The 25,466-nt window shown below is 39.9% G+C and overlaps 4 protein-coding genes across 4 annotated transcripts; 2 read left to right on the forward strand and 2 right to left on the reverse strand.

Moving 5' to 3' along the window:
* The first annotated feature begins 41 nt into the window (after positions 1–41).
* On the forward strand, positions 42–702 carry taf13 (TATA-box binding protein associated factor 13). The gene is made up of 2 exons (XM_044132778.1): positions 42–170; positions 243–702. Exon 2 carries the CDS (start codon positions 247–249, stop codon positions 622–624), a length of 378 nt encoding a protein of 125 aa, XP_043988713.1. The 5' UTR covers positions 42–170; positions 243–246; the 3' UTR covers positions 625–702.
* A 1,737-nt stretch (positions 703–2,439) lies between these two features.
* On the reverse strand, positions 2,440–6,121 carry tnnc2.2 (troponin C2, fast skeletal type, tandem duplicate 2). The gene is made up of 6 exons (XM_044132788.1): positions 5,984–6,121; positions 5,092–5,143; positions 3,998–4,141; positions 3,671–3,785; positions 3,440–3,576; positions 2,440–2,576 (listed from the first exon to the last, which is right to left on the reverse strand). The coding sequence occupies exons 1-6, from the start codon at positions 5,984–5,986 to the stop codon at positions 2,545–2,547; spliced, it is 483 nt and encodes a 160-aa protein (XP_043988723.1). The 5' UTR covers positions 5,987–6,121; the 3' UTR covers positions 2,440–2,544.
* Positions 6,122–7,747: 1,626 nt separating this feature from the next.
* tnnc2.1 (troponin C2, fast skeletal type, tandem duplicate 1) lies at positions 7,748–13,739 on the reverse strand. Its single transcript, XM_044132766.1, has 6 exons — positions 13,644–13,739; positions 10,619–10,673; positions 10,299–10,442; positions 9,200–9,314; positions 8,606–8,742; positions 7,748–7,913 (listed from the first exon to the last, which is right to left on the reverse strand). Exons 1-6 carry the CDS (start codon positions 13,644–13,646, stop codon positions 7,882–7,884), a joined length of 486 nt encoding a protein of 161 aa, XP_043988701.1. The 5' UTR covers positions 13,647–13,739; the 3' UTR covers positions 7,748–7,881.
* Positions 13,740–17,681: 3,942 nt separating this feature from the next.
* LOC122840445 (melanocyte-stimulating hormone receptor-like) lies at positions 17,682–18,842 on the forward strand. Its single transcript, XM_044132890.1, has one exon. The coding sequence runs from the start codon at positions 17,682–17,684 to the stop codon at positions 18,840–18,842; it is 1,161 nt and encodes a 386-aa protein (XP_043988825.1).
* The last annotated feature ends 6,624 nt before the right edge of the window (positions 18,843–25,466 follow it).

A 25,466-nucleotide genomic window follows, 5' to 3' on the forward strand; every position in this document is an offset into this window, starting at 1 on the left:
GCAAAACTCAATGATTTTTCAAGTTTATTTCCTGCTGCACTCCAGTCCGACAGGTGGCGATAGTGCACTGATAATCTGTTTACAAGTAGCCTATGATATACAAACAGGAAGTAGAAATTCAGACGCTCTCCGGGCTGTTGTCTCGCTCTTCATTTGAACAAGGCAGCTATGTAAGATATGTCATTTTTGTTACGTTTCCACAAAGTTTAATTGACTTTAATTATATTTGTGTTTATTTCTAGAGTAATGGCGGAGGAGGAGGACGAGCCGGGCTTCGAGGAGGAGCTGGAGGACGGCTCCGGCGGGGTGGACGCCGCGGGCCACGGCAGAAGGAAAAGGCTCTTCTCTAAGGAACTCCGCTGCATGATGTACGGCTTCGGTGATGACCAGAACCCGTACACAGAGTCCGTGGACATCCTGGAGGACCTGGTGATCGAGTTCATTACGGAGATGACCCACAAAGCCATGTCCATCGGGCGGCAGGGCCGCGTTCAGGTGGAAGACATAGTTTTTCTGATCCGCAAAGATCCCAGAAAATTTGCCCGCGTCAAAGATTTGCTGACCATGAACGAGGAGCTGAAGAGAGCCCGGAAAGCTTTCGACGAAGCCAATTATGGCTCTTAATAGACACACGTGTGGACACATACTGCTGATACATCTGATTACAATACTCGTTTAATTATATACATATATAAGCTTAAATATTGCATGAGTCTGTTTTATTTTTTCAACTTGACTTCCTCTATTTTTCAGTAACTTAATATCATAGATCAATACGCAATTCCAAAATCGCTCATATATTTCATAAGATTGTCTGAAAGAGTTTGAGTAAAGTAAATTACTTACTTTACTACCATTTGGACAAAGCCACACAGTCGGTACTCTTAACACTGGTTCCCAAGACAGGAGTTGATAGGAGCCATGTTTAGGGTTCCATTGGTGCCAAAAATATGCTTACGTGCGGTCTGTGCTGATTTCTCTATGTGCCGCACATTATGTAGTATGCTGACCTACAACAGTTCTAAATGAAGACCTTGCTTATTTATTATTGCTGTAGGTCAGCATACTACATTAGGTGTGGCACATAGATGAAAATGCACACCTTAGACACATGAATGTATATTTTGGTGCTAATGCGACCCCATACAGTTGCAGGGCTTAATATGATTCCCAGGAAAGAAAAATTAATACAAGAGTTCAAATTTTTGCAGGTGACGAGATCAAAACCACTTTTGGGAATTTCTTTTCTTTTTGAAGTTATGTGGCCTGTTACAGCTGGAGTAAAACAGAATTCCATCTTGAATTCCTTTTTTTTTTATTTTAAATATTTTAGAATAAAGAACGTTAAGTATGGTGATAGTATTTTGATGGTCTGCAACTGCGTTGCTGCTTCAGTACTTGAATGTTTTGCTATAAGTGATGAAACCATGAATTTTGCTCTTCACTTTAAAATCCTAAGAAAGAACACCCGACTATCAGTTCTTGTTTTTTCTCCGGTTGGGAAAAGAAAAACATACTAAATTTGGGTTTTGTAGCGGAATTGAAGCGTTCCAAACCACAACCTGGACAGAATTTTATTGTCAGTGTTTGGGGCACCTGGGGTTTAGGAAACAACACAACAGATTGTATTTAATGTTATTCAGTGCTGGCTTCCATTCAAACTGGGGAAAAAAACAGACTTTGGTGTAGAAGATGTTTCTGCTGACCCATGCTTTGAAAAGCGACATTGAAAAAGTAAATATTAATAAAACAAAATCTAAAGTGGTCAGAGATTAACCTGCCTGGTCACAGGAAGGAATGATAGATGTTAAACTCAATCAACAAACACTGAACCTGAACTTCTGCACTCATGACACCGTTTAATTTTTTCAGCCGGTGTACGCTGGGACGAGCACAAATTCTGAAATTGACAAAAGTAAAGAAACAAAAAAAGATTTTATTTAAATTCCTCAAAACAAAGTAGTTGTCTTTTTTTTTACACAGACCATAAATATGACAGACCCACTACCAATGAGCATGTTAGTTCATTTATTCTGTTCAAGCAAGTTACTTCTTTGTAGAGTAAAGTGTTTGAAGTCCTTGGTCTATGCAGCAGGTAACAGGCTGCCTATCTCTCTAGACTAGATCTAGATCACAGCTTCACCAGCAGAGAGGAGAGAGAAGGGGGGCTTCGCCATGTATGCAGATGGTGTTTGGAGACGATCTCCTCACTGCAGCCATGCTGTCCACTCACAGGAAACGGCATCAGCACAGCAAATATGGCAAACTGTCTGCGTCTATCAGCAAGTCAGGATTAATATAGCTCAGCTAGCGACTCTCGCTCCAAAGCGAAGTGTCCTGGCTGTCTGGTGAGGATGTCTGCAAGGATGGAGAAGGAGGCAGTGAACCTGGTGGACAATGTGTCTTTGAGTGCTTTTTTAAATTTTTTTTATTTTTTTCTTCGTGAGTCAGTGAAATAGAGGTAAGGGTAGAGCGTGGTGCAGATTTATTCAGAAAGGGGTTTTCACAGGAGGTTGGAGGAATGTCCATTGAGTCCTATTTGTTTTACTGCACATTCTCCATCATCTTGAGGAATTCTGGAAAAAAAAGAGATTGAACAGGAAATTTTACCCAACAGGATCAGCAACAGTTGAAGTCCAAAAGCTGCAGATTTATTCATTTAACCCAAATTCTGTGATTCCGCTACGTAGCTAGAACGAGCTACATTTAGGGCCACTTACAGGGGATTCAACAATAACATTTGTTTTAGCTGGATTAATTCAATATTGGTTCAATCCTGTGTTTTATATTACTTGATTCTTGTTTGTGCTTCCACATTGCTTCATATCCCAGCAGATAAAGACTGAACCCATTCACAAATCACTTGTAATTCATGTTTTCTATTGTTTCGTTGACAATAACATAAGATTACTGACAATGAAGGACCGAAACACTTAAATAAAGGAAAATGTTCTGGCATAAAAACTCCTAGTGAGAAAAAGTATCTTGTGAGAAAAGAAGCAAGAATAAACCCCTTTGATCTAAGATGCGTAATCTAACTTAGATTTCATTTTTGCAATGTTTTGTTCGATGAACCACCATATCTTAACCACAACTGTTACCAAAATAACCCAAATTGGTTATTTTGTTACCAAACTCAAAATAGCAGTTATGTGTACCACAAATAGTTTTATTTTTAACAATTAGTTTTTATAGTGTAGCAAGAATCTGTAAATCAAGTTATAAAGTCAATGGATTGGAGCAGAAAGTTAATCTTGCAAATTTCAAAATGATGTAAAAGAACGAAACATCTGCGAGCAGTTTATTATTATTAGTAGTATTACTATTATTTTTATTATTATTATTATATTTATTTTTAAATCTAGTTGCTCAAAGATCAAGATCAACTTCTCCACAGGGAGTATTTCCTGTTTACGCATCTCTCCCATAATCAAGGTACCGTCAAAGTCCAGCATGCCGTCGGAGTTCTTGTCTCCGTCCTTCAACAGCTCATCAATTTCATCGTCTGTGATGGATTCCCCGCTGCTGCGGATGATCTGGGCGAACTCATCTCTGTCGATGTATCCATCGCCGTTCCTGTAGGAACGCACAAGAAAATACGGAAGCATAACCATAAAAGAGAAGGCATCTTCAAAACAGGCTCTAATCCAAACTCCAGCCGCGCAGCTACACGCATCGAACACGGAAGCACTCTGACAGCTCTTCCTCGCTCTTGCCGGCCTCGTCCTCCTTGAGCAGCCTCACCATCATGACCAAGAACTCCTCGAAGTCGATGCTACCGCTGCCTGAAAGTTAGCAAAACAAAAAAGAAGAAGAAGAAAATGAAGGCTAAAGCCCCGAAATGACTGGTGAGATGTTGTGAGCTCTGTTGGACTACATCTGAACACACTTGAATTCCGAATTAGAAAAAGATTTTAAAATATTCAATGATGCATTTGGCTAATGGCAGTGCAACGCTTTTGTGCGTAAAAGTAAAACAGTTGCGCGTTTTGCTCACCATCCTCATCGACCTCCTCGATGATTTCATCCAACTCTTCTCTTGTCGGGTTCTGGCCCAGCATCCTCATCACGGTACCCAACTCCTTGGTGCTGATGTCGCCGCCACCGTCGGTGTCGAACAGGTCGAAGGCGGCTTTGAACTCTGGAGGTAATCAATATGGAAAAAGTTATGGGATGTTATGGGATCTGGGCGCAGAATTTGGCTAATAGACATTAATTAAGTTGTGTGATTATAACTTCCAAGCATCACACCATCAAGGTTGGACATGATGATGTGAGAGGATTATGTTTTGTATTTTTTTATCAGAAACATTGCATATCGCTATAGCAACATATTGATTTACTGCTGTTTTCTGTGTTCAATTGAATGGGCAAAAGCCCCTCTTTTATTGTCTGCCTTGAAATTTTATGCCACTTCTGTACTTTACGTGTCCTAATGATGTGAAGCAATAATGAAGAGAGATTTTGCAGTTTATTCAATTTGAACAATTCTGTGTTCAGCCCAGTATTTTATTCAGTGTTTAACTTTAGTTAAACACCATCAGCTACTGTTTTTTTTTTGTCACAAATCCCGCCTAACATTTTTTGATGAGAAAACATCTTAGACATTGTAAAAATATAAGGAACTATTAATAGATTTGTGGTAGAGAAGGCTTGTTTTGGAGGAAGTGTAAAGTTTGAATCTGGCTAAAGTGCTAATGCTAACTCGATTCCTTAGCAGAGCTTTCTTAACCCCAGAGACAGTTAGTTGTTCCCAGAGACAGTTAGTTGTTCCCAGAGACAGTTAGTTGTTCCCAGAGACAGTTAGTTGTTCCCAGAAAAGTGTGACTGTTGAGGTTTACATCTCACCTAACTTGAATTGACTTTGAAAACCTGCTACTGTTTCACTAATGTTTTATGCTCAAATTCCTATTTTTTTGCTTGTTTGTTTTGATGAGTAACTGATCCTAGATTTATTTAGTTAAATAGACATTATTGCAACAATTTGTTGGAATCTAACTCCTTTAAACAAAGTTCCCAATTGTCACACTAACTTTTTTTTCAAACTTTTTTGGACTTATTTCTAGCCGTCTGTTTTATCAGCGTACTCACCAGCCAGCATTTCCTCGCTCAGATAGGAGCGGGCCTCTTGTTGCGCGTCAGTCTGCAAGAAAACAGGGGTCACTTCACTGCAGACTTCATTACTGGACTCTATAAATCAGTGTTCAGCTGAATTGTGCTTCGGTCCACAGCAGTGGAAGGGATTGTCAGAGTCTGCTGTGAGAACTTATCACTTTTTGACACCAGATAGTTGATTGAAAGAAAAAAAAAATGCTTAAAATACAAACAATAGCAACCATCTGTGTAGAGTTGTAGTAAAACTACAGGAGAGATGAAATTTAAGCTCTCGGGATTTATTTCAGGTTAAGTTTGACATTGTTGTCAAGCTTGCTTCTATGGGTCACATGGTGCATCATAAATGCTCCGGTCTCAAAAGGACTTTATGGAGTGTGTTGAAAATTAGTCCAGCTATTTCAGGCTCAACACATTGCACTCCCTGTATATGGCCCGGAGACATCCAATCCCCTGGAATCTGACTCCTAAGCAGAATCTGCACTTTCTCAGCTGACATTCCATCCTGCTCCTCATCAGCAGGCAATGCTCAGCCTTAGGAGTATTTACAGGAGACTAACCTGTTGAGACCGAAATCAATCCGTGTTATAAGAAGTCGATCAAAATGTTGCGCAGATTATCCAAATTAGCAAATTTAAAATTCTAAATTCAGTGTGCAAAAGAAAAAAAAACTGATCAACAGAACAGATAAACATCTACTCCAAGCCAAAAGAAAAAAAAGTTGCATCTTAACATCTCAGCCATAGGATCTTATTAATTATTCCATCATTACTACAGAACTTTAATATGACTCATGGCTAATTAAATACCTGGTACACCGATAAACACTGATCACCATAGAATGGTCATTTACGCAATAAATTTCTCTTACCATGTTTGTGGATTATGGTTTCCCCCCCAATTATCCGACGTGAAAAGAAAAGCCCAAAGGAGTGGTCAACCCGTGTGCACCCCAACAGAGAGACTAGACATCAAGACAAGGTTCAGACTCACTTTAAACAGGGGCGGCCAGGCCCCGCCCACTGGATCTCACAGGATTCCAGATTTAGTATCCTGAACTTTTAGGGTTCTGGGGGACCTTGGCTAGGCCAATCACTCCTTGGAGACTGACGCTGTAGGTACATGAAGCAGCGGAGCTCGGAACAAAGGAGGCCTTTTAGCAATTCTGAAATCGAGGGAAAACAGAGGAATGTCGGAATCTGAGGAGACGCAGCAGGGATCGTGGAGGGATCATATCCCAGCATGATGCTGATAAGAGTTGATGGAGCAAAGACAAGCTGAAGGGATTCTATTAGAACAGTAACTGCGTTTTGTATTTTAAACTTGTGGATCCTGATAATCTTGGCAACAGGTTTAATGTGATGACTAAAAAAAATAACAGAGCTCTGATCAGCTGGGTCAGGCCTTGTAAACACATGAGGGTCAACAAAGGAGGTGGAGGTTTTCATTTGACTGAAGCGGGTTGTCGGTTTTGTGATGTTGAACCTTCAACGTGTGCAGGGGCCAGGATGGCTTGCATAGCTGATAGATTTTCAGCTAAACAGGGGTGCAGAGAGAAACCCAACCTGATGCTCCAAGTTTGGCTTCAGCTCCTGGGAGGTGGGGGGGCGACTTCACATTCAGTACAGGAAGATATTGAGAAGTTGGCAGGGGAGGGTTTTTCAGAGGTAGCGTGGGGGCTGAGGAGGTTGCAGGCTATAAACCCTGAGGAAGACCAGCGTTGACTCATCCGCGTTGTGACTTCCTGTTTTATGCCTCCGACAGCGGCTGAGACTTTGACTGAGTTGAAAGTGGAGACAAAGTAGATGGCGCTTGAATTTCGTGAGACTTCGTGAGACCAGCTACAGTCGTGTGAGAAAAAGGAGGTTACATAGAGAGTAGGGATCAGGTTGAAACGTCCCAGCGGCTGTGTTTCCACTGACCTTCAAATTGGAATTACGAAAATTAAATGCGCTTCATGGAAACACGGCAATTTTTCAATACAATGTTTTTGCGGTAGGATGAGGTGGTTTTAGGGTTGTGTCGAAAGCAGTGTATTTTAACCGAAACACTTTCTTCACATCACACCATTCAGGTGCAACCGGATGTAATTAGTGGCAAAAAAGTCAAAGAAAATAACAGGGAGTGGAAAATAGGAAGAAGGCGCGGGATTTTTTAAATGACTTATGGTGCAAACAAACTTATTCATGTGATTTTAACTGGATTTCCTATTTCAGGGAAACGCTGCAATTACAAAATTATGCTTTTTCAACATTAGCAAAATGGAAATAGAGCTAGTGAAGGTGGGAAAGATGGGAAGAGCGATGGAGGCTAAAACCTGTCAATTATGGTGTGGATTTAGAAAAATGAGGAAAATAAACAACAGCGTAAGGAAGAAGCTCGGTTTATTTATAGAGCAGAGCTCATGGAGCGTAAGAGACTGAGGGTCTCATCGGGTCTGAGGGTGAGCAGGATGAAAGTAGGGGGTTGAAGCCAGCTGGTGTTGCATTTCTGGAGACACGGCAGCTGCCAACAGGACAGCTGAGGGGCCGGCGTAAGAAAGCGTCTTCGTCTTAAATGGTCCGAATGTATATTTATAGAAATCCTTAACAACACTCTGGGTTTTTACATGAGAAGAAAGAGAGGAAGCGCTGACTGAGGGGGAGAGGCATGGAGATGTTTAATTCAACTAGGTTTGTACATTTTGTCAACCATTCATATTTGTAGCATTTAGTTTCTTCTCAGAGGGGTTTATTTGATTTCTGAGGAAGGAATGTAGAGCTGGGCTCATCACTGGACATTCTCCATCATCTTGAGAAACTCTGAAAGGAAAGAAAAGAGATCAGAATGTCCATTATCCACACCGGCACAGTTATTCAGACCATGCAAGGAGCAACTAAGCACCTTTATGTTATGTTCGGTCCATCATTTACAACCCACACATTGTGGCGATAAAAGTATGAAAAATGAATATTTATCGCATTGGTTTCACATTTTTGTTGAAATACATTGGGTGTATTATTATTATTATTATGCATGCTACCCACATTCACTAGACATTTAGTGAATGTATAACTTCACTTACATTATTTCTTATTAAAGCTGTGTACGTTTTGAGAGTATCTCAATGTCTTGCTTTACAAAATATTCAACCTTTTGTTACCTCATAAGCATTCAAATTTTTTGTTTTAACAATCACAAGCTTTGATGTGTGTTATTTTAAACTTAATTTAATCATTTCTTTTCAGCTGCACATTATTTTTCAGCCTGCGACAGACTGGCGACCCTGTCCAGCAGCGTTCCGCCTCTCGCCCAGAACGCTGCTGGAGATAGGCACCAGCAACCCTCCCGACCCCATTAGGGAAGAAGGGTGTAAGAAAATGGATGGATGGATGGATTATTTTTCAGCTTCAAATCGTTTAATTTCAGTTCCAATTTCCTGTTCAGCTTAAAAAATAAACAATGGCCCAATCTAGCGCTGTCATTTTCCATTTGAAAATGTCAACAATCTTACCATCAAAATCAATTTTTCCGTCTTTGTTCGAGTCTGATTCGCCAAACATTTCATCAATGTCTTCCTCTGCGACCTGCTCTCCAGTCATGTGGAGGATGTCTCCAAATTCTTCCCGGTCAATGAAGCCGTCTCCGTTCCTGCAAAGACAGAGAGAAAATGTGTTAAACTGTCCTCTTCTTATTTATTTTTTCTTTCATATGACCACACAAGCAAACAATTCATACATATATTTAAAGGTCTTGACATTTTTTTTTCAATACTTTTATTGTTGTATCAAGATAGTTCACGAATAAATGTTTGTGAACTATATTGAATCACATTGTAACAGCAATATTGTCATAAAGGTGATTTACTTAAAGCAAACAATAAAATATGTCTATGTCTATGAGTGAGATGAAAACTTTCTTCCATCACATTAGAAAGATTCATTCCAAAAAGTTAAGCCTACTGCTGTTAACTCTCTGAACTGGCAAACAAGACGTGTCATCAAATAGTATTTCGTCCTCCCTCAGCATTTAACGTTCTCGTACTTGAGTCTGATGATTCCGAGGGTTTAAATACTGAATGCAGCGTTTGGCTTAGGGAGAATCATACTTGTCAAAAATGCGGAAACATTCCGAAAGCTCCTCTTCGCTCTTTCCGGCCTGGTCCTCCTTTAGCTGCTGCACCATCATGACCAGGAACTCCTCAAAGTCGATAGTACCGCTGCCTGAGAAGACATGGAGTCAGTGAGACGCCAGGGTGGAACCCCGCTTCAGCTAACTCTCACCCCAACTAAACTAAACACAGGAAACTACCTGCATAATATGAAGATAAAACAATGGTTTACTTGCTCAAAGTACAACAGACAAATTGCTTCTACTTTTTTATCAGTGTGCCTGGATCCAACCCTCCAACCAATCAAATGCCTCCCTGGGAGTCTATCTATATATAGGATCAATATATAAAGTTTATTTGAATGGCACATTTCAGCAATAAGGCAGTTCAAAGTTATAATAAAAAAATAGAAAGTCATAAAAAATTCCACAGTCACCAATTGAGAAAACCAGTAGCAAATATTACATTTTCATGAGTGCTGTCATCATTATCATCATCTATACACACCATATATGCTTGTCAATGTCCCATTTACTTTGGTCCAAAAGCAACTCTAAACAGGTTGGATTTTAGCCTTGATTTAAAGACACTCTGTTTCGACTGTTTCGCAGTTTTCTGGACGTTTGCTCCAGATTTGAGGTGCATAGAAGCTGAAAGCTGCTTCTTCGTGTTTGGTTCTGGTTCTGGAGATGCAGAGCAGACCAGAACCAGAAGACCTGAGAGGTCTGGAAGGTGGATGCAACAAAAACAGATCTCCAATACATTATGGTACTCAGCCGTTCAGTGATTTACAAACTAACAGGAGAATTTTGACGTCTGTTTTCTGAGCTACAGGGGCCCAGATCAAATGTGTCCAACTCCAGTTTTGGCCGGTCAGTGTCCTTCAAGTCTGAAATTTTTCCCTTGTTCACCACTTCTGATCTATATGATCCACATTTGCAGAGCCTATTACATCGTGATCAGTTCCTCCATCACTTCTGATAAGATGTGATGGAGCTGGAAAACATCTAAACCATGCAAGACACCGCCGTCTGAGCAGTCACGCGTCACTGTTTGGATTTTCGGCCGTCAAACCAAAGTACAGTAGAATCCATACCGTCTTCATCCACCTCCTCAATGATGGCATCCAGCTCCTCTCTAGATGGGTTCTGGCCCAGCATCCTCATCACGGTGCCCAGCTCCTTGGTGCTGATGTCACCGCCACCATCTGTGTCGAACATGTCGAAGGCGGCCTTGAACTCTGACCAACAGGAAGAGAAGATTAAAATTCAGACAAGATGCATTTGCTGCAATTGTTAGTTTTTCTTGGCCCCGTATTTCTAGAAGCACAGCATAAAGTACATTATTTTATCTCAGTGGGTTCAAATCAACAGGTTATTCTGCGAAACTGACAGAATTTACACAAAGGCACCAGACCTGAAATCATCTCCTCGGTCAGGAAGGAGCGGGCGTCAGTTTGGGCGTCAGTGGGCTTGGAAGGTCGTACGAAGCCGGAGAGGAGAAGAGGGAAAGGAGATAAAAGTGGTCACTGTGTCTCTTGAGTGGCATCGAAGCAGTTATAACATTATTACACAGTAAGATGAGTGATTGCATTTCGGCTTACTGCAAAGAGAAAGAGGCGCTTAAAGTCACCTGAAATTATCACTGAGTAAAATAAAAAATGTACAACAAAGTAATGAAGGTAAACACTCAAATGAGAGAAAAATGGAACCAGCAAAATGATTATGATGAAGCTTTTTGTCTATAACTGATTGTCATGTGGGAAATGTCTGAAGTTTTGTGATACGTCAAAACAAAAAGCTATTTACATTTCCAATATCAAACTGTAATTCCTAACAAGATCTACTGGACATTCAACTTCTTTGAGCTCCTGCTCATTACGTCACTTGATTTGATTCAGTATAAACATTTACACACCAAATTCAAAAACACTTAATAACTTATAAGTTGAAAAGGAGAGCCAGAAGGAGAAATGTATTATATCCACACTTGTATATAAATTAACAATTAACTCAGCTAATTTAATTTCCAACACAATTTCTCATTTTTCCTTTTTTTAATCGATCTCAACACTTTCTGAGTAATCAGTTACGTAAAATTAACCAAGTTGAACTTTGCTGAGTTGTGATTAGATATTTATCTATGTGTGTTAGTTTTTACTAAAGAATAACCTGGTCATCTATTGGCTTTTTCTAGACTTATTCCTTCTGACAAGGTAGAATGAGGTTTTTTTCTGGGTTTCTCCTCACATAATACAAATCAACTCTGGGTTAGACTTTAACAAGATCTCCTTGTTTGATCCAAGAACAAAGATGAATTAGAAATAATTTGGTATCACTTCCTGTATCTCTGACCTCCTAGTCACTTGATGAACAAAGGTGGTCCTTCCAAGCTCCTCAAGCTCTACATCTCAACTACCACTTTCAATCCATGACGAGACAATACTAGTAGATGGATAATTCCCTGGTCAAACCTTTCACTCCAATCCTTTTGATCAATTTTGAATGAAGAGCGCATGCAGCATCAACTTTATGGGGCAACCTCCAACCAACAGACAAACCGAGAGATTAGAGAAACTGGCCACCCAGGGGTACACGAGCAAAATGATCCTATTGATCAAGACCCACTGATGTTTTGACAATGGAGAAAGGGCTAAAGTGAAGCTCTCAGACCAAGGCACACTGTACCAATTGCCAAGCATAATAGTAGGAGCATTATATTGAGTGTTTATTTGCAAGCGGTCCATTGCAAAAAGTGGATGGAATAATAATTCTATAGTCTATGGTGGGTATGGTGGTGATGCGGGTTAAAGCATGCAACCTATGTAGCCTCAGTCCTCTATGCGTTTGTCATGGGTTTGATACCCAGTCCATGTTTTTCTCTTCTCTCACAACCCACTATCCTGTTGACCGACTGTGAAATAAAGGCATATAGAGTGAAAAGATCCCAACAAAAAGCAATAAAAAAGACATCAAAATTCTGTAAGCAGACACCAGAATGAGTTATACAACAACAGAAGCATGCTAACATTATCTTTGGAAATGGCCACAACTGCAGTTGCACTATAAAAACAAGGGCAGTGCAAAAAAACCTAACAGTTGCTTCAGCCTCTAGATATCGTCCCAGACAGAGAGCCCAAACATCCAGCATCAGCCATGGGCTTGTTTATGGCTGCAAATTGTTTCTTTTCAAATTTCTTAAGAATATTAACTTACACATCAGTGAATGTATACAATCATATAGTGTATATAATCCTGCATATGTATAATTGAATTCAAACTTGTGAGTCTCATACTTGTTTTTAGAAATCAATGAATTTGTCTGTTTTATAATGGATCAAAAAGGAATGGATCAAATCAGTCCTACGCACAAAGTTATAGGAAGGTAGATGGTTTCAAAAACATACGCCTTCAGATTTGTCAGCGCGCTAACATTTGGTAAAGATGCACCACAAAAACGCCAGTGTTGGAGCAATCAGTGACCAAGGAGCAGGACGTTCTGGAAATAGCTTTCTATAGCAAGACACCAACTTTAATCCTGCCGCAGTTGGCTCAGCTCGTCAGTGTTGGCTCTTCAAGTGGAACGCCGTGCAACTTCAGACCTGCTGTTCTTCATCTCCAGAGGGATATGTGAGCATGTAGCCTAGATTAAACATTCTAAAGCTTGGAACTTACTCGAGTACCTTCAAAGCTCGTTTTGCATTTTACTTGTATCAACAAGGTAGACAAAGTCAATCTGGGCTCTGTTTGGTTCTTGTACAGCTCCAGGAAAGCTACTTTACAAATGTATAACTCACCTCAAGTTAGTGTGAAAACAAAATTGCCAACTTTTCTAGCAGCCAGTGAGTAATTTTTCATTTTCCTGACAGCATTTAAAAATCTTTCAGATCATCACATGAGCCCATTGCCATCAGTTCACTTTGAGCTATTTTTAAGGTGAGACTTGGATGAGGATTTGAAAGGGATTTTCTCAAGGTGACTGTCCAAAATTAGAAAGACAGCACATCTTCTCTCTTTACTCAGCTGTGCGCTTTCATATTCGCATGGCTCCTTCCTGTATAAATGACAATCTTATGTAGTTCAGCTACTGCAGTAAACAAAGGCGGATTATATATTAAGAGCGATCAAGAGTGACAGAGACTTAACCTTTAAAGAGAAGTTGCAGGAATAGTTGTGCGCTCAGAGGATCTTTGTTTGCAGCAACTGTGTGCCTCAAATTAAACTCGAAAGAATTTCAGTAATTCCAACATCTGAAAACCCAACTTGTGTGTAAATCTTGCCGCTCTCCAGAAAAAAAAACAAGACTTGAAGTCCTAAAATTTTATAAAATAGTCTTCTTGAGATAATCATTTCCATCTTCTGGTTTCTTGTTTTAATGCCATCAAGGTAAATCCTTGAAGATAAAAATCTTTGCGTGTCTCCTTCTGTCTTCAGGTTCTTACCATGGTTCCTGTTTTGGCTGGTCAGGCACTTGTAGAGACAACAGGCAACAGTAAAGGAAACCTTTCCCTCCACGCAGTTTAGGTGGCACTGTGCCTTTCTTTCTTTCTCCCACTCCATAAATACCCTCTGTTCCACATATCATTTCACTAAAAATGATCAGGATTGGGCCAGAGAAGTCCTCCTCATCAGAGCTAGCCAATCAAGTCCAGTTTTAGATTGTGTCCTGTTACAATCTATTCCTCCCTTGTGTGTAACCCTCTACCAGCTCTCCATTCTTAGAAGACAGATAAGCCCACTGACATTTACTTAAAAAAACCCAGAGGAAACACAGGGCAAGCTTCAGACAGCTGCAGCTTATTGTCAACGGAGCATCTCCTTAAAGTTGGACTCTAGATTTCATGTGCTGTGCAGGAACTGGAGGATGCGCCCACTGGTACAGATTTACCAAAATATGCAGGGATTATCGCCTCTCTGCAGGCACAGATTCTTAACCCCCCAAACAATTCCAGCTCCATTGACACATCCATCTCTGTTTTGCTGTCCACACTGCTGCTGACTTACTCTTACTTCTACAACCTCTGCAACCTGAGGAGTGTTGTGCTCTCATTCAGCTGCGCCACACGTTGTGTCTCAGTTTAGCAATTTTCCTTCTTTGCTTATCGACAAACAATAGACAAGAATAAAAATCTTCTTCTCTATTGAGAACAAGATTTCCCTTCAATAACACCCTTGGAGACCATTTCCCCTCAGTCAGAAGTATCTTAGCAGTCCAACAGTGAAATTGTAAAGTATTCCCCGATACAAGTCATACTAGTAGAGTAACAGTAAATAAATATTGTGAAGAGAAACTGCTTATTTGAAGTTCTTTAGGGCTATCTGTGTATAAAAATCTTGCTATCTTTTATAAATATTATATTATGTATTATTGTATTGTATTGTGATATTATTTTATCAATGTGGTTTGTCAGTTTGGATAACCTGACTTCCTATCAAGCTACAAGAATGAAGGAAAAACATGCTAACAAAGATGCAGCAGACACTGACCTGCAGCCCACAGGTGGTCCTAGACCGGGGCGGACGCAAGTGGCTCTTAGGTTAACTAAAATATTAAATGATAAAATATTGACCTGTTTTTTGTTTCATTCTTTTTTAAAGTTCTCCCCATGAAACCCACTGACGACCCTGGCTCCCGTGGTACATTTAGTTTAGGACCAGCCTCCAAAACTAACTCCTACCTCCTTATATATTTTTTGATATTTGTAAGGATGTCGGTTTTGTGTGTATTCATTAATTCATTTAGTCTCTGTGCTGTTGCGTCTTACCCCTTATGATTTCCATCTGTCTCTCGTTCCCCTGCTGATCCCCTGTGTATTTAACCTCACCTGTGTCTTTGTTTCCCTGCTGGGTCCTTGTCGTTGTTGCTACCTGAGTCTGTGTCCAGTTCTCATAGCTCACTTGTTGTTCTTGGTGTTTTGTTCCTTGAAGAACTCCATTAAATACATACATTTTATCCTGGGTCTGATCACTATCACAATGCTCTTTCACAAACTGTTTCATGACAGTATTGGTCTTTGAAATACCAGAATTTGTACAGAACTTACTTTTGGCTGTCTGATGACATGAATTTAAAATGATAAATCATGTGTTCTGATCAGTTTCTCAGTACTTGAGCACTTTACTTTTTAGCAAATACTTTTTTTGTACAAAAACAGTCTTAAAATAAAGTGTACCTCTTCTGTGCACACGCCACCATGGTGGGCTTCCCTTTTTTACATTTCTGAAAGATGGCAACACTAGTTCAGAGGTGTGAATACTTTTACATTGGACTGCAAAGACAGGTAAAGGTACCTATCAGGGGAAGTGGGCACACTTCTGCTCATCTGCTAATATACAAATTTTTATCCTATCACTTTTGCTAACTTTGAAAAAAGCTTAGTGCACTTCCATCCATCCATCCATTATCATATACGCTTATTCCTAGTAGGGTCGTGAGGACTAAGCAGTCAGCGGGTAGGGTCACTCTGGAAAGGTCACCAGTCCATCGCGGGGCAACACAGACACGACAACCAACCATGCACACACTCACACTAATCAAACATTTTGATCAACACATCTTTTTCCATTCCCACCTTCTCTCTCACTCGTCTCCCCTCCTCCCCCAGAGGACTCCAGCTTCCATTCTGTTCATCTGAGGTCACCCCCTCTTTCAGAGTCAGTCTGGTAACTAAGTGACAGCGACAGCTGAGGCTCTGCCTGGTCCAGGACTTCCCACAGTTACTCCTCCTCCACAGCAGAGTGAGAGAATGGGGTGTGGACAGGTGAGAGGGCCGGGTTGGTGAAATAAAGACAGAGAGAAAACAGTTTTTCTTCTTGTTGTCCTTATTGCCCTCTTTCCATCTTCCCCCCATCTCCTTCAATCTCCTATTCCTGGACATTCCCTCAAGGAGGAGCTGCTCCCTGTAGATAAACAACCAAATAAATAAGACTTAAGGTATGCAGTTTCTCCTCCCATTCAGCTCCATGATCCTCTGTTCTTATCATTTTTGCTCCTCTAATATGCTTTTGCTCACAAGTCTTTCCTTTGAGATTACATTATTCGGTGAATTTGGTCTGAAGCCCTCCAGTTCTAAGTTACGAACAGCAGGGGGCAGACTGCTCCTTTTTAAAAGAGCAGCTTCAAAGCTTCAGCTCTGTATGATTCGCCAAGAATGAATGATGAGTCTATATTTTTCAAAACACTTCCATGGTTTCAGCTTATAAATAATAATATAAAAAGTAATAAAAAGTCTCAGGTGGTAAAAGAGTCATTAAATTAGTCAGTAAATCTGCTCTTTGCAGCTTGAACCGTACCTTTGTGGGTTGAAGTGAGCTGGAAGTGTTGTCACACATTTCCAGCTCACTTCATAGGAGGACGAGGGCAGAAGGTGAGAAACATTTGTTGTACAAATTGGAATTAAAAAGGAAAAGGATGAACTCCCCGCAGACAGACCTTGAACCCAAAACGTTCTCAGTACCAGACAACAGAGCAAACAACTGCACTACTATGGAGATTTGGAGTCAGCCGGAAGTTAATCACTCTCCTTGTGTGTCTGTCATCATCTCGTGGTGACAGACAGCATTATTTTTCATTGATTGTTATGATTTTATTGATACCTTCATTAGAATACTGTGAAAAAGGTCATTAATGGAAAACTCATGGTGTCACACCCTGAACTTGCAAGAAATTTTACACTTTTGCACAACATTCTAACTTTTTTTTAGATGCACTACTTCCTTAGGTCCTGTCTATTGATGAAAGAGAAGGAAGACTGCAGCAAAGGTTATGAGGCCGAGACTCAAACCTGTGACAGCCACATTACGGGCTAAGGCCTCCTTACGTGGATTGTGCTTTACCACTGGGCCACCACAGCACCCCTCCTTCCCATTTCACAAAATTACTAATCACATCAAATATTTGAAATGCATAATGTATACAAAATATTCTTTCTGATAAAATATGTGAGAATGATGAATTCACTCTATCCTCTCAACCATCACTGTCGATTGCAGGAGTCACTTGTGCATCACTTATAGGAATACCAAAAAAACAACAACAAAAAAACCCCAAAACACACACACACACTCACAATACAAAAGTTCCAGCTGGGAACTTTTGCATGTAGAAAAAAATGCAATTAATTGACTTAATGGCTCAAAAACAAAAATTGGTTCTATTGTCTGGTTAATTGTTTTGAAGATCAATAAAAGTAAAAGTAAAAAAAAAAAAAGGTAAAGGAATAACACTTTCGCATTGTCAAATGATTTAAAATGATAAATATTTTGTACCTTTACATCTACATTTACTTTTCTCAAGATGCTTCTTGCATCGATCAACAGTTTGTCAGAGAAACTTCTGCGGAGAGTAGAAGTAATTAGAGTGGGCGGGTTCTCGGATCAGATGAAGCTTCACGGTGATGCTGAGGCACAAGCGCAGCATCTCACAAGAGGTTCCAGCTGACTGGATAGCATTTCAGTTCTTTGAATCTACTTTGATGAGAATGCCTAACTTTACTGGCATGCAGGTGGCGGGGGCGCCGAATATCAGCTCTCAGTGTTTGTGGTCCACCCAGAACCAGACGGATCGCCTGGCCACAGCGGGAGACCTTTTCCATTCCATCATTCCTCACGGACTGGCGGTCCCCGCGCTCATTTGCATTTTTGCTTTCCTGACTCTTTTCTCTTTACTGGCCAACCTGTTCACTTTGTACACCATTGAGCGGTCGGAGGATTTCTCCTGTCTGCCGCGGTTCATCCTCTGCAAAAGTCTGATCTTCAGCGACCTGCTCCAGACCGTCACCTTCGCTCCCGCGACCATCAACTCGCTCGCGCGGCGCCAGACCATGGCGTTCAACATTTATTGCTACTTTCAGCACGTCGTCGGTGGAGCCACCATCTTCTCCAGCCTCACCACCATCACCTGCATGGCACTGGAGCGCTACCTGTTCGTGTGCTACGCCCTCCAGTACACGGTGACGGTCACCCGGGAGCGCGTGAGCAAAGTCCTCGTCCTCATCTGGTTGTACTCTGCTGCCATCGGCGTCGTCAGCTTGAGTCTGGTGCTGAGTAAAGGAAGGCAGGAGAACATCCCGGACGTCACCGTGGGGCTGCTATGCGAACCGGACATCATGGAGCAGCACGTGGGTTCCCCGCGCGCTCTTGCTATATTCCGAAAAGTTGCCGGTTCCCTCACGCTGCTGCTCTGCCTGCTGGTACACGCCTTCTCATACTTCAGGATGTATCGCAACGCCAGCAACGCTGTTGTGCCGTTCAACGAGAGCAACGCCGCGGCGCGAAGGACCGTCCTCTTCTACTGCGGGATGCTGTTCCTGCAGCTGCTGCCGCTGCTCATCAAGGTTGCGTCGGACGCGCTGTGGGAATACAAGGGTACCGGTGTCACCGAGATGTCCGCCGGGTCTCGGGAGGACTGTCTTGCCGGCCCCTCAGCGACCGCGGCGGGGTTCCACGTGTCCCTGCTGGTCATGCTGCTGGTCCCACCCTGCATCAACCCTCTGGTGTACGGACTGCGGAGCGTGGAGCTCAGGAAGGCGCTGGTCAAGCTGCTCCGCTGGCGCGTGGAGAACAGAGGCGACCAGGAGCGGCCGCGTGGGATGATACGGCTGAGGAACATTGTGCATCCCAACCTTCCTGACGGGGGTTAGACAAGCAGGCTCTCAAAACTGCAAAGAGAAAATGAGTGGCACAATAATAATAATAATAATAATAATAATAATAATAATAATAATAATAATAATAATAATAATAATAATAATAATAATAATATATTAAGTATTTCCGTACTTAATTTAATAATAAAAAATTTAAATGTAGCCTATAAAATAAAAATTTAGCTGCAGCATAATTTATTAGATATGCAATTAAATAATCTTGTTTACCTCAATTAGAACCTGTTGAAACTATCTACAGTTATGACATAGAAATATGTCAGTTACACATAAGTAAAAATGATATTTTTTTTCATTTTTTTTTTAAACTGCGTCTTCAATTATGTCGTCAGAATTTTTATACAAAGTATTATCAATAAATATTTATTTAATCTAATACATTGCATTATTCTAATGCAATAATATTTAAGTTAAATACATATTTTACCAAGGGTTATTTTTCCTTAGTTGGAAAGCTAGCCCAGATGAAAGATACTAATACCTCAACATTAAGGTCCTTCAAATTGGGGCATCACTCATTACTGTGAAATACTAAACAACTTATCGGGTCAAAATGAATTATTTTGCTTTTTCAGGTAATTATATCTATGAAAGAATTATCAGGATTAAGGAAATTAAAGACAATTACCTCATGTCTTGTAAGATTTTCAGTATTTACCATGGGTCACCATGAAAGTAAAATACTTCAGTATTTAGCTAAAAAACTGTAGAACATGGATGGATTGAAAAAAAAGATGTAAAAATATCTAACTGATTAGGTATAATATTAATGCTGCTACTAAAACAACGTTGGTCATTGCAACTAAAATTATATCCATACCATTATTGCAAAAACAGACTTCATATTGTACATGTGAAGTACAATATGAAACCTAGAATGAAACATGAAACCTAGAATTTATATATTGCAACGTATAATTGCATAGTTATTTATTGATATTGTTTACTGTGCTCCATCGGCTCTTTACAGCCTGTAACCACTGACTACAACACTCATTAGTCCAGCTAACTGCCCAGGCAGAGCCTGCAGTTGGCTACTTAACTCACATATAGGCATAGCTTGAAAAGTAGAGTTTTCTAACAACCTTACAGAAATGGAGTAGTTTAGTCTGACTTAGTTTCTACCCTTTGGCCACCCGTCTCCTATGCAACTAGAATTTGTTGTATGCAGTACCCTTCTTTCAGCCACCTGATCAGCAGTGCACATCATGAGGTCATTATATAGTCCATGCAGCCAGTGGTAAATCTGTGTGCTTTTTATTATCATCTTATTAAAAGGACTTGAAAGCATGGGAACAGTATGATGCACAGTGTGCTGAAGAAATAAAATATCCCATTCTGCTGTCTGAAATAAAACAAAAGACGTTTTTGTTCAGTATGTAATCAGGAATTGTTAAAAGCAAAGAGACTGAAAATCATTCACAAGGTAAATGTGAAGCACTTAATCCACCATTTTGTCCTGTTTCTAGACCCTTTGGGAACTGGGCCACATGAGAAGTGACGTTGCTTCTGTGTTGTTTTAGTCAAGTAAGAGAGTTTTATGCAAACCACGAATGTAAAATTGTGACCAAACTGTTTACAAGCATGCCAGGATTTGGCAGCTGTTGTGACAAAACTGTCACAATTTATGTAACTTTTGTGTAAAAAATAAATAAATACATAAATGTGACACACATTGTAAAGCTATTATTAATGGGCATCCAAACTGTCATGACTGTTATGCAAATGTAAACTTCTGTGGGGTCTTAGTTGTTTTAACAGATCAAAAATATTTATGCATTGGCACTGCTGTGGATGTTTACATGTGCTATAATTAGAAATAAAATCTGAAATACTTAAGAAATTGCTTAGTTTTCATTTGTGGAAAACATTATGGTCATTAATTATTTCTTAGAGTCCATGGCTGCCATCTCTGCTGAGACTGAGGGGGGAAGAGGTCAAGGTTATTTGTCTGGCACATTTCAGGAACAATGCTGTATAAATTGCTTTACATCATAAAAGCGTAACACAACATAAAAGAAACAAAAACAAAACTAATAACAAACATTGCATTACATTGGCAGGATAAATAGTTATAAATAAAGTTGTGACCCACACCAGAATTAATTAATTTTTTGTTATTAATGAGACAGCTCTAAGCAAATGGGATTTTAGCCTTGATTTAAAGGAACTGTGTTTCAACAGTTTCAACAGTTTCATGAGATATTTTCACAATTCAGTCATGGTGCTAGCGCTCATCATCTATCAGCCATCAGAGGAGACGTCAGAGTCTTATCCAGATGTTGGAGTGACAAGGCAACACCTGCAGATGTTTTCCATGAATTCATGGAATCAAAACTGCTTGGAATCATAAACTGAAGCCTTCCAACATACAATAGTTGACTTCATCGAATGTCATGCAGGTCTTAGTTCATATGTTGTATTTCAAATCTTCTGCACTGTTGTTCAGTGTTGATTCAATTACACAGGTGGTATACACATCTGTTTGCTGATCAAGGTGTCCACATTATATAAAGATAATAACCACACAAAACAACTTTCATCACTGACTCACACAAAGTGATTTTATGAAGCAAACAAAAGATTTCAGCTGTATTGCCTCTGTATATCTGAACGATTTATCTTCAAGCTCATTCAAAGGGTTAATCCTGTCCTTGAGTAAATTTTTTTCTTGTCTTGGAAGTAGGGCCTCTTTCAACAACAACAACAGTCATTGTCACCATGAACCATGAGGCAAACAGCCTTTAATCTGAAGTAAAACCAGGAAACCTGAGCACATCGCTCCAGTTTTAAAGTCCTTTACTGGGTCATTGTACCTCAGATGACAGACTTTAAAAGGTTTTCACAAGTTTATGTCACTGATTGGCCTGTTACCACAATACATTAAGGAACCGCTGTTGCTGAATCAACCTTCCAGACCACTCAGGTGTTCTTGTTCTGGTTCTGGTTCTGCTCTGCTCTGCATCCCCAGAACCAGAACCAGAACCAAACATGGAGAAGCAGCCTGCAAAATGGCAGTAACAAGTTCCTTTAAATGAAGACCAAAAACCCACCTGCCTAGTGGCCACTGGAAGAGAAAAATCACAGAGACAGAAATAATTTCTTTTGAGATTTAATATCCTTTCAGTGATTGTATGATTGTATGAGATTCTATAAGCATAATGGCGACGTTTTTCCAGCCTTTTTTCTTCGATTCCTCCTGGGGCCTTTGGTCTGCAGCCAAAGGCCCCAGGCTGTGTCTGACGCCTGTGGAATAAGTGCTGTTATTAATTTAATATAATAGTGTGAACAGGAACTGCTTAGGTTACTCTAAATTTCCCATGATACCTCTGACTCCCTAAGACACTTATACTTTATATAGCCACATCATAACAAAAGACAGAAAGGCAGGTATGCTGTTATGTAATGGCTTCCAATTATTTACCTCTATGATTGCAAAAATTGCTGAACAATTTCTCCCTTTAATTGGACCTCCAGCAAGTCCTACACCTGCGCTCAGCCAACTGTGTGAAGCTGACACCCCACCCACCTCAAAAAATCCAGCAGTAGTCTGAGTGGTTGGTGCTCCGTTTGTACCATTAAAAATTTAGTTTGTGCAGCTTATCATTTATCAGTTTATCAGTTATCATTTTGGCCAATGACATCTCCAGCCCCCCATCTTGCTCCCAAACAAACCAAAGTGGGCTACTGCTCAGTTTGTGCAACTCTCACTTACGAGATATTACATGAATTTCTTTCAGACGACATCTGACTACCTAAATTGATGACTGTGGCCTGCACTGGACATAACCAAAGCAAGCAGTTGCTTTAATTAATTTTGTATGTTATTGTGTAAGTTAAATTCTGCAGATTTTCAGCTGTTGTACAACGTGCTCCTTCTTTGTTTTGAGCTTCAATGAAGATTTAGAACAAGAAGAAATTTGTCTTATTTCAAGAAATGTTTTCAGATAGTAATGTCTTCTCACCAATATGGCTCTCTGCACAATAATTCAATCCTGTCAATGGAGCACCGTGACGGTAACGTAATGTGTATAATCTGTATGACTGTTCAACTGCGCTTTGGTTTCGGAGGTGGTCCGAACAATTACATTCACATTGTTGGCTTTTTCTGTTGATTATGCAGCAAACGGGTAAAAAAAGACAAAAAAGAAAGAAAAAAAATCCATAGCTAACATGCCAGTTGCTTGAGCAAATAAAGTTTTTGCAGAGTAAAAAACTTTCAACTTTTCAGATGATTTGTCACAAGTGTGTAAATCTCCTGACACGGAGTGACATATTTTACTGCATGAGTGCAAATGAACACAGTTAATCAGATTCTAAATTAGACCTAAGGAGGCTCAGCACCAGCTTAATGAGACTCGATCCTCAATGAAACATCTTCTCTCATTAAGCTGGGGTTGTTATGGTTCCATTCCACATAGTTTGATCATGCATAATGTCAGTGAAGTAGGAATAATTATCTTCTAGTTCTATTTTTTTTTTTCAGTTCACATGACACACAATGGATTATTTTCCTGTGAGTCACATCACAGCACTTACCAGTCACAGTCACACTTTTCAATACAATGAGTATTTTACCTCCTGAATACAGTTTTAGTTATTCGATTCCTTCCCCTGGAGTCCTCTGTGTAATAGTGGACTGATCATTTTTGCAGAGTTGACTTTGTGAGGAGTCTGGGAGGCAGGAGGAGTTACTCACTCAAGGCCATAATTGTGCTTTAAGTATGCAGGAGAAGTCTGGGGTTATAATAAGTCTGTTTTTCCATTATAGTTTAGTTTTTCACAGTGACATTTTGTTTGTCTAATTCAATCAGTTTTAATTAGTTTTGTCTTTCCTAGTTTTTATCAATCAATCAATCAACCAATCAATCAATCAATCAATCAATCAATCAATCAATCAATCAATCAATCAATCAATCAATCAATCAATCAATCAATCAATCAATCAATCAATCAATCAATCAATCAATCAATCAATCAATCAATCAATCAAGTTTATGTGTATAGCACATTTCAGCAACAAGGCAGTTCAAAGTGCTGTACATCATATAAAAAGACGCAAAAAGTACAAAACTGTAGTACACACAGTCAACAATTGTCAAGTGCCATCATTACACATCAAAATATTGATTCATGTTTCATTGATTGTTTTCCAAAAGCAACTCTAAACAGGTGGTTTTTTTAGTAGAGACTGAAAGGCACTCAGTGTTTCAGCTGTTTTGCAGTTTACTGGGAGTTTGATCCAGATTTGTGGAGCATAGAAGCTGAATGCTAGTTAGATATTGTTTAGTTTTTATTAGTCATACTGGTTAGCTTTTTCATATTTTGGTTAATTTGTGGGTGCATAATTCAAAAAGGTTAAAGTGTTGCTACTAAGAGTCATAGTATATCCAGCTGGATTCAGATGTGTTGCCAGGGAAACAGTCATGCAGGCTCTGACTAGTTGTCTACAAGTACGTGTGCATTTCCAGGTATAAGTAACCTGTTCCCCTATTCAGAAACACTGAGAGTGTAATTTCTATTTCTGCAGTTATAAGTTCAGCTGAGCTAATGGTTCTGTTGCCAAGCTACCATCTTTAGACATAACACTTCCACAAGTCATAACTTAGGCAATTTGTCCCCTCAGCCCTCTACCATAACACACCATCCACGATCCTAACAATCTTCATAAATGAAAAATCTTCATCATAATATATGGGCCCAGACATAGCTTTCCTGAAACAAGAATTGACTCTATAAACTCAAGGGCTACTACAAATAAAAAGATAAATCAGTTTCATCAAGATATAAAATACATAAGAAAGAGAAAAAAAAAACCCACGCTAACCAATCACTGTTTGTTACAAACTAAATGTCCAATAGCTCTAAAGTGGGAAACATGTTCAGGGACAAAACTCTAATTAGTGGATAAATGAAATGTCCCAATCTCTGGTGCTACACTGTGAGGTTGAGGGCGTTTAGGAAATGTGAACCTCATTCATGGGATTTGTAAACAAACTCAGCTTAAATATCAATAAACACATTTTTATGGGCACCTTTACAGCCCTGCAGCCACCTGATGCTAAATCTGAGTCATTGGTTAAAGAAGTTTGAAGATGGCAGAACAGGATGTTTAGGTTCACTAATCTGCTCTGTTTGTCGTTTATGTCTGGCTCACCGATCATCTGCTCAGGGTTGTGAATGGTTGGCGGTGATGTTGTATGCTCAGAGTTGTTTCCATTATTGTTGTCTGTTAGAAATGGAAAAAAAGTTAAACACATTTATGAAACTAAAAATAACAAAACAAATGAAGCATAAGTGTAGCTGCATTCCATTAGATCATACTGTCATAAACTACTGAGCCAAACAGCTTCAACGGGTTTTTCTACTATTCCAGTAAATCTTGGAGGGCTGCTGGTCTGTTTACATGTCTCATTTAAAGCCGTATTGCAGAAGTTTAGATTTTCCGCTTTTTTCCAATTGGCTGGTAGTGTTCTTTATGTCTGTAGCTGTGAAAATGTCATAGTCTTTGCTTTAATTGTTAAAGGAGAAGAAGGAAGTCGGCTGTATTTTGTCAGTAAATAATTATCACTATCTACCTTTGTGCAGAGGAATGAGGAA

The sequence above is a fragment of the Gambusia affinis genome, linkage group LG01, assembly GCF_019740435.1.
Source record: "Gambusia affinis linkage group LG01, SWU_Gaff_1.0, whole genome shotgun sequence".
NCBI classification, from domain to species: Eukaryota; Metazoa; Chordata; class Actinopteri; order Cyprinodontiformes; family Poeciliidae; genus Gambusia; species Gambusia affinis.